Source organism: Asparagus officinalis, chromosome 9 (assembly GCF_001876935.1).
Source record: "Asparagus officinalis chromosome 9, Aspof.V1, whole genome shotgun sequence".
In the NCBI taxonomy this organism is placed as follows: domain Eukaryota; kingdom Viridiplantae; phylum Streptophyta; class Magnoliopsida; order Asparagales; family Asparagaceae; genus Asparagus; species Asparagus officinalis.
Genome location: NC_033802.1, coordinates 10,681,235 through 10,690,259, shown reverse-complemented (window position 1 = coordinate 10,690,259; position 9,025 = coordinate 10,681,235). Strand labels below are relative to the sequence as shown.

The window sequence follows — 9,025 nt, the reverse complement described above, 5'->3', positions numbered from 1 at the left end:
TTTTGGTCCCCGGGAGAGATTGTGGACGCTAAAATGGGACGCGATTGGGGTAAGAGTGGGCAAGTGGGGCCAGGGAGAGACACGTCGGATAGTGAGAATTTGGGTACTTGTGCTTTTGTTTGGAGCGTGGTTCGGGCGGATCCGGGTGGGGGTTCAGGAAGAATGGAACCAGGCCCTAGGACCATGTATGGGACCCACGTGGATTTGGTCAATCTCTGGGTGCGGAAGCCCGCAAACTTTCTTCTTTTCTAAAAAAAGATTTTAAGTTCACCATTTCAAAATGAGCTTTGCTTCAGGGACCCAAAATATAGGACCAATAAAGGGGACAAGTAAGGTGTCCCCCTCCTATTGGATAATGAGTTGGCCATCATTAATGATGGCCAACTCATTATCTAATAAGAGGAGGACACCTCACTTGTCCCCTCTATTGGTCCCATATTTTGGGTCCTTAAAGAATTTTTCTTTCAAAATTATAGTTTCCATTTCGGAAAAATAAAGAGCAACGCCAGTCTTTTATCTTACTAATTTTTTACTTGGAGGTTGTATAGATAGGAGAAGCCATTAATCACAGCTTTGATGTTTCACTGTCTACCTATTCTGTTTTAACTTGATCCTTTTGGACAGTGAGACATTCTAATTCCGAAGGAAGGTAATTTCATATCTAACATGATGGGAGAGAGAGGGGGAGAGAGAGAGAGAGAGAGAGGGTCATATATTGAAATCTTCTCCTTGTGGTAATGATAGAGAAGCGAATGTTGTCATTGGTGGGTCGTGTATTGTTAGATGTATCATTTACATTACATTCTAATAGATTGAAAGACCCAAAAGATGGTACAAATATTAAGCAGTAACAATTAGTATTTATATATCGGTATTATAATGAAATGTGATCTAGTTGTACATGGTCAATGCCAAAGGTGTCACTATATAAGTTTTTTAGTCTCGTCATTTGGATCACATGGAAACTTTCATGTTCAAATTAGAGACTTCCCTTTGAGATTACACTTACTTATAAACAACACACAAGCTAAACATTTTATTAAAAAAAATTATTAATAAAATTGAAGCACATGTTATTCAAGCCTACATGATGACAATGGTGGTACTGTTACAATGAGATGGCCCGGCGGTGTGTGAGACAATAGCGGGTCTAACTGTTTTCAATTGACGATGTTTATGAAATTATTGAAAGCATTTGCATAGTTGGCAGTGGTCACGATATCTGGTCTACATGGTTTGTCCTTGATTTGAGTATCATTTAAAATGTATGGTCCCAATTTCAGGTCTCAATTGAACTGCAGCAACTGCGTGCCATTTATCTGATTTTATCTTGGTTTTTCTTTCTTCTTATGTTTCCTCCTCTTATTATATAATGTAGATCTTTTTTTTTAGCATAATTATTTTTCTGAATTAATGCTGTAGTTTGATCTCTAAATGCAGAACTTTTATAATCTAATTTCACATTTTATCAGACTAAAATAATATCGTTCGGTTAAAAGAAAACTATATATAAAAAAACCAAATGGATCTTAGCAAGGAATACACAAACACAGATAACCTTAGGAATATAAAACAATAAAAGTAATACTACGCGGTAAATACAAAAATCTTCTTGGTGAGCTATGACAATTTCCTCTTTTTAGATAAAAATTGGGCTATCAACAGAGAGACAGCAAGCTTAAGTTATTATACACCATACTTAAAACTAAAAAATTACAAAAAACTACAATCAAACTAAACAGCTCACTAGCGAATACATGCTCCAAGGCTCTTTTGTTTCTTGAAAGCATCCTTGTTTTCACCAGTAAGGTTTCAGATGCCAGTTTGCTTGGGGCTCCTACACTGAAAGGATGCACATTCAGCTGCGAGCATCATCAAACCATTTCCTTGTTTAAAATTTGCACTTTTCTCCGTGAACTTTACTCGTTCTTTGGCTAAGCATCTTTCTTGTTCTTAAATTCGAAATTTCATGTGGCCGCAATGTATCTCTGAGCTAGAGTAGGCAGTTACTACATCTTCGGATGAGCAACAAATGAGCTTTCACTATAGACATGCTCTTAGACTCGTGCAAACTCTTTTTCTTGTATGGTGCATAGTGCAACTGGGAAAAGAAGAATCAAAATAAAAATCAAGCGAGATATTACATCAGTAATAAGATGCTGAAATGTTGTAGACCAATTAAATTGATGAGAAGTACAAGCAACAAGGTAACAGTACAAAAGAACTTCTAGTCTGATTCAGGATGTATATTAATGAAGCTAGTAAGTTGAGGGAAAAAAGAAAAGAAAAAACTTGTTTTTATTTTGATATAATAGTTGTTATGTTTGAGAGATTAGAGGCCTTAAAGAACTAGTATCAGCTGAAGAAGACAGATACAAAAGGTAAGTTTTTAGGTCTTGGTGACATTAGCCACTGGTACTAGCCAGAAAGTAAGCTTAGACCAAACAATTAAATTTTCAGTAATAAGGAAATTAAGTTCTATTGACTGGCGTATGAAAGAAAGAAAATAAGCAAGAAACATTCAGGGTAGGAGTTTCGTTCAGTACGAAAAGGAACTCATTGACAATTGGTTGCCGCCTCATTATCTGTTTGCGCCATGCGGTGCCCTTGGAAGTTGCTGTTCCTGCAGCATGACAACATGAAATTACATCACATATAAGCACATAAGACATGCATAATACTGTCAAACATTTCTTAAAGTAAATTATTTTCAAGTGGTAAAGAAATTTAAGAAAAGTTGAGAATTTAGTTTTTTCCCTTCATAATTGAGAATTTAGTTAAAAAATAGAGAAGTAGATTAACGTCAGGAACACATTTGACACAACAAAAACCTGGAATATTTGGTGATAGAGCCACTGTGACCTCCCGTGGTTTCCAATAGTTTGGGGAGAATACTGGCTCTGTGGTACAAAAAATGCTCATGAAAGAAGAACACAATCATGTACAAAATCATAAATATCGTACAAAGAATTATATTTAATGAACGACTATGTACAGAACAAGGGGAGAAGGAGAAATGAAAAGCATCATGCAAATAACTGAATTACAGACCTCAATGATGCTCGGTTGTATCCCTGACTGTCCGGCAACAGGATGCTGTGGGTTAACGTGTATCCCTGACAGTCCGGCAACAGGATGCTGTGGGTTAACGTGCATCCCAAAATGACTGCTAGATGAGTAATCATTCAGGTTCACGTCTGCCTAGATCAATGCAATCTTGATTAGTAATACAGTATGCAATAATATTATGTACAAAATCATAGAAATCCAGAGATGAAAAGTTTGAAGACCATTAGATTTGTGCCTCCTTGTATATGGGAATGTGAGCCAAGATATGCAGAAGTTGGGCCAACTTGTAGAACATCTCTGTGATCCCCAACCAATGCTGTCATTGATGAACCCTGATCGAGGAATATTTAAGAAGTATCAGGAAAAACAAAAAAGGGGGATTTCTCATAATTGACATATTCTTATATTAGACACTTAAATATTCATATTCTTAACTTATACCCCAAATCCTGTAAGTTGTTTAAATTACAACCCAGGGAAATTTCTGCCCAAATCTATTAATAAGGTGTAGATATCTTAATAATTACTGGCTATTTTCCTTAACACCCTTGATTAGGTATATTACATGAGCTACTCTCCTTCACTTTCTCTCTATAGGCGGACTCTCTCCCCAATCTCTCACTTCTCCTCCTGTCTCTAGTTGACTCTCCTCCCTTCCTCCTTTTTTGTAGTTTAATTTCTGAAGTTAAATCAGTGTACTATTTCCTAATCAAGGATCACAGAAATCAGAAACATCGTACGCTACAGCGAACCGCGAGCCAAGTTCAATCATCACAGATTCGCACGGAACACGACCCGATTCACCAACTCCAACAACCCGAGTTAGAATTCAAACCAGTTAAAATTTAAAAAAAGTAACTCTTTTTCAAAGAATAAACAACAAAAAATGTGAGGAATTAAGAAAAAAAAGTATGTATATCTTAATTGCAACATGATTCTCAAGGTTCTTTTACCATTACTAATATCAACTAGCATTTAAGAACTGAACCTAAAATGTACTATGCTCCCCGGTTTATCTTGTAAGCCTACTTCCCTCGTACCTGATTCCTAATGAGTGGTTTATCATGTTCCCGTACCCATCCCGTGAACCAAAACGAATCGGGTTACATGCAACTCAAGGATATTACAGTAAATTACCACCAGCAAGTAAGAATTAATCACACCAAAGTAACAAATTTGGAGAAAATTATTCACTTAGGGTGGTTACTTAAAACAACATAAAGGTTTTGGGGAGCAAATAAAAATATGAAGATTTAGGGGCCAATGATATTTAAGTTTCTTGTGATTGATTTAATTACCATTCCAGTATTCGATCTAGTTATTGCCTCTGCCTCTGCCTCTTTCCTTTTCTTTGGTGGACGACCTCTTCGTTTCACTTGCTGTGAAGAATCATGAACCTGCTCATTTTGAGAGAAACCAAATTGTAGTGTTGCTAGATCCTCCCTATTCTTTTGATTTCCATCCCCTTGTAATGAATCATCTAGAAGCTGTTTCTCTACTTCTCTTATTAATTTCAGAGCAAGCTGATACTTATCATTAGATATAAGCCCCACCTCAAGCAGTTGAAGGCAACGCATCGATAAATAATCATATTTCTCCATTAGGTTTTTGGACGCCACATCATCACAGGATTGCTCCAAAAGGTGCAGTCTCTTATAATCCTTTTGCCAACGACTGAGAATGTAATGAGAAGGAATCTCATAAACTTGTTGGAACTTAAGCACAGCTAAGGCATGTCTGCATAAAATGCCTCTAGATTGAAAAGAACCACAGATGCACTGCACTTTAGGTTCATCAGAATAGTAGAGAACTTCACAGTAGTTAATCTTTGTTGTTTTGCCATCTTCTAAGAAAAGAGATTCCTTAACTTCAAATGTAGAAATTACCCCATCAACTTTACATAAAGAAACATCACAATACATAGTAGCCTTCAACTCATCCTGGAAAAGTTTAAAAATGTTAAGTGTATATAGTTTGGAGAGCTGCTCTTCCATGTGAAATTTAGAGACCATTCGCCAATATCCATTAAATGAATCAGAATCTGCTTCTATTTCTTTTTCGTATTTAGCTTGCAAGACAGCTTCATATATAATGAAAAAACGCCTTAAAGAAGTTTTTGAGTTTACAAACCCATCAAAAAACGGGGTGATGCTTTCTTTGGGTTGAGTAGTAGAAAGTCCTGCCCAAAATGTGTCTTTCAGAAAAACTGGGACCCAACTATTACGGCTTTTGTATATGGAATTAAGCCACTCGCAACCTTCAAGGTTGTATCTGTCTATCATAATCCTCCAATTTTCCTCAAATTCCTCAACTTTCAAAGAGTCATAGACCACTTTCATTAGTGTCTTCTTAATCTCTGTGTATGCTGAATATTCCCTCAATCTCTCTGCCATTTTTTCCATTATATGGTATAAGCATAGACGGTGTCTCACACCATGAAAAACTTCAGCAACTGCACCTTGAATGGCCTTACAATGATCAGTGACAATGGCGTTTGGAAGTTTGCTTAACATACAAGCTACAAATGCCTTGAACACCCAGATGTAGTTTTCTATTGTTTCACCTGAAAGTAATCCGCAACCTAGCAACACAGATTGCCCATGATTGTTGACACCAAGAAATAAAACAAGAGGAACCTGAAATGCATCCCTGAGGTAAGTTGTATCAAATGACATAACGTCACCAAAATATTTGTATGCTGCTCTTGACCTAGAATCAGCCCAAAACACATTACACAAGCAACCATCTTCATTCAAATCTATTAAGTAAAAGAAGTGAGAGTTCTTGTTCTGCAATCGTGTAAAAAACTGTTGAATAGCTTCATCATCTCCTTGTCCAAGCTTTAGGTGTCTTCTTCCACTAGAGTTTCTGTGATCCTCTTCAACAGTCAGATAGTTTTGTCTTTCATGAGCTTGGATCGGATTGTGGCCAGATTTGGGTCGTAGAACTTTGTTATTGGACAGAATTTTGAAGCATCTGTAGACTTTGGTGATAGATGGATTCAGTTCGTGATTATGTTCAAGATTAACCTTCTCCAAATGCAACAAGCCTTCACCTCTTAACCTCAATTTTATTGAAGCCTGACAATTTGTTTTTGCTGTAGGTCTCGATTGGTACTCTTCTCCTTCTCGCCCTTTACCCCATTTACAGCATGCAAGTATCAAATGAAGACACTCTCCATTCTCTTTAAATGATGATCTTCTCACTGTTGCAGCAAAACCCACACTCTGAGCATACTGCTTATAGAAATAGCAAGCTTCTCCATAGGATTTAAAAACCATTCCCAACTGGGGAGTTTTATCATCTCCAACATTTAAATTCTGATCACCATTTAGCCCATTTCCATCTTTGACGTTATCTGACGTTTCCTAATAAAATAAAAACAGAAATAAAAATGACAAAATGCACGAACAGTTATACTAGCTGCTTCCAGTGATGATATTTAACTCAGAGATCTCTCTTACACCTCTGTATTACCATCTCCATCTTTGTCTGCAGGTAATCGCCCTTCAACAAAGTCATTTGCTATCCCCTGACAGATCACAGAAAAATGATTACTAAGATCTGTATACAATTATGTTGCATTTAGGTTGCAATTTATTTCACTGAAACTAACAGCAACCATCTCTTTATTGCCATCTACTTCTTTAACCCCAGTTGATGGCTCTTCTGCTACAGTATTATCTGCCATAACCTGAAATGACAGCATAATTTAAGTGATCCAGTATATGTAAACCCAAAATCCAAAGACAGGTTCTTTATTTGGTTTTTATTTAAAATTTTTTTTTTCTTCTTCTTCTTTTACAAATATACATCATTACATCTCTTGCAGGAAAGGGGGACTTGTTATATGAATTAATGAAGATAAATTTTACCAGAAACAAACAAGCTTCCACCAGACTCACCTAAGGTTGCATTGAAAGTTTGTCAAATATTAACCAAACTGCAAAGGGTTATATCACCACTAATTACCAGTACTTAGAAATGAGAGAATGAAAAATAATGAAACCTTGGGTAAATGACTATTTTTATTCTTGCTTTAGTTTCATTGTGAGGTGTGTGCTGGGGAGGGGGAAACATGAGTAAGGTGAGCTATTAAAAGAACAGTGATAGAAGATCCGTCTGGAAACTGGCTCTATGATTCGAGGATTCTTCTCAGGTACGGGAATTACTCAGAACAAAGGAAGATTTTTGTACTAGTACACATGCTGATATATCAAGTAAGGACTACGCATGGACCTAAATAAACATGAATTGAGAGTTGAGACAACTAAAAAGGATGTTTTTTTTGGGTTTGTTGGTGTTTTTTTTTTTGTTTTTTTTTTGTTTGGGGAAACACTGAAAGAACATCCAAATCTAGATGATGAATCAAATCCGCTACGATATCCAATGGATATATGCAAAATAGTACTATCCATACATGAATACGAGAGATAAGTCCAAATTAGGACAATATCTAAACCTGACAAATATCCATAAAGGATGAACGACATTTATAAAATAACAAGAAGTTATATATAAGCTAATCCAAATGAAACTCTTAGCGTCAACTTTAAAGAGTATAATTATTAATCTACAAATTACGAAGCACGTATACGTTCTTATATATTATTTTGGAGACATATACATAGTCGTAATGAAATATATAAATACCACATACTAATTATATGAAGAGTGCATATTTAAATGAAGCAGAGTCCACAACATATGTGCGCTCTTTGCTTATAGCCTGATACACCGTACAGATATTATATGGTACACAAAACGGTACAAAGCGGATTCAAATATTTTCATACTTTGATTGCTTTAGAAGTTACATCCACACCCCTACGTATAATAAACATTTCATGTCGCATCCCATTCCTAATGAGTTCTTCTCATGTTCCTCTTTTAGCTATTACTACATTCTACTTGAATATGCAAATAGATGAATAATACCTACAAACCACTGGATACTCACTAAAATAACCAATACCTTAACTTTGCGTAGGAGACAAACACCATAAACTAAACAATGCATGAAACACAAACTAAATCAAGTGCACATTCAGAATAGGGTTTAACAAAGAAATGGTAGTTTGGGGTCTCAAACCAGAAAAAGACATTTCAGCTGTAAAGCCCCTAAAAAGATGAGATCTTGACGCCAATTTGACAAAGAAATCAAGGGACAGGGCAAGGGAGAACATGGCATGGGATCTGAGAAGCATCAGCGAGGGTGTGAATTTTGGTCATACCTAGGGTTTCCTGAGCTCCAAAGCCCTTTGTTTTCCTTCGGATCTCGCTGAAAAAATTTGGAGAGAATGTCGTTAGGGTTTGGAATCGAAGTGAGGTAGAGATGGCGAAGGGTGGAGAGTGGTCAGAAATTGGGTGCACGAAAGAAAATCGTGTAATGAGAAGGGTTTTATTTGTTTCGTGAACCAAGGAGAAGGTGACTCGTATCTCACGAGACCTGCTGCTCGCGATTTCTGCTTGCGGACCGTAAGCCATGTGACCACACTTCCACCCAGTAAGATTTTTTTTTTTTTAACCTTCATTTTCAAGGGTTTTTTCCATTGGAAAAACACTTTTGGGTAAAACTCACAAACCCCGGTGCACTTTGTTTATTCCACTTTAGCGCCCTTGAGCTTACATCCTCGGCTTCGTATGTATATCATGATGTTTTTCTTATTGTGTTTTGTAAAAAACCATCATGGTGTTACGTTTTTCTAATAAATTGTTTTCAAAACACCATGTTAAATATTTTTGGTTAATATTAGTTTGACCCATTACAATATTAGTATTAAACATATTATTAATATAATATATATTAATTATAATAAAATATATTATAAATAAAATGTTTTAATATTTAGTTTAAATTATTATAGTAGTATTATAAGTAGTATATAATGCAATATAGTAGTAATGTTATTATACTTTAATAAGTTATATTATTATTATTTATTATTATATTAAC

At 35.9% G+C, this 9,025-nt stretch overlaps 1 protein-coding gene across 8 annotated transcripts; it reads right to left on the bottom strand.

The window, feature by feature from the left end:
• On the bottom strand, positions 1,567-8,519 carry LOC109823656 (protein FAR1-RELATED SEQUENCE 6-like). Of its 8 annotated transcripts, none has more exons than XM_020389967.1 (9): positions 8,304-8,513; positions 6,686-6,763; positions 6,536-6,601; positions 4,368-6,437; positions 3,291-3,401; positions 3,052-3,201; positions 2,832-2,900; positions 2,547-2,623; positions 1,567-2,101 (listed from the first exon to the last, which is right to left on the bottom strand). In XM_020389967.1, exons 2-8 carry the CDS (start codon positions 6,758-6,760, stop codon positions 2,582-2,584), a joined length of 2,583 nt encoding a protein of 860 aa, XP_020245556.1. In that variant the 5' UTR covers positions 6,761-6,763; positions 8,304-8,513; the 3' UTR covers positions 1,567-2,101; positions 2,547-2,581. The 8 variants fall into 8 exon arrangements, with proteins under 8 accessions (XP_020245556.1, XP_020245558.1, XP_020245557.1 ...); XM_020389969.1 differs by having other exon boundaries at positions 6,692-6,763; XM_020389968.1 differs by having other exon boundaries at positions 1,567-2,623; positions 8,304-8,514.

Bases quoted from the DNA above. Each gene is read 5' to 3' on its own strand.
- LOC109823656 (XM_020389968.1), bottom strand. From the start codon at position 6,760: ATGGCAGATAATACTGTAGCAGAAGAGCCATCAACTGGGGTTAAAGAA. The intron at 2,901-3,051 runs GTCTGTAATTCA...TTTGTACCACAG, and splicing joins TACAACCGAGCATCATTGAG to AGCCAGTATTCTCCCCAAAC. The intron at 2,624-2,831 runs GTTTTTGTTGTG...GTCATGCTGCAG, and splicing joins TCTATCACCAAATATTCCAG to GAACAGCAACTTCCAAGGGC.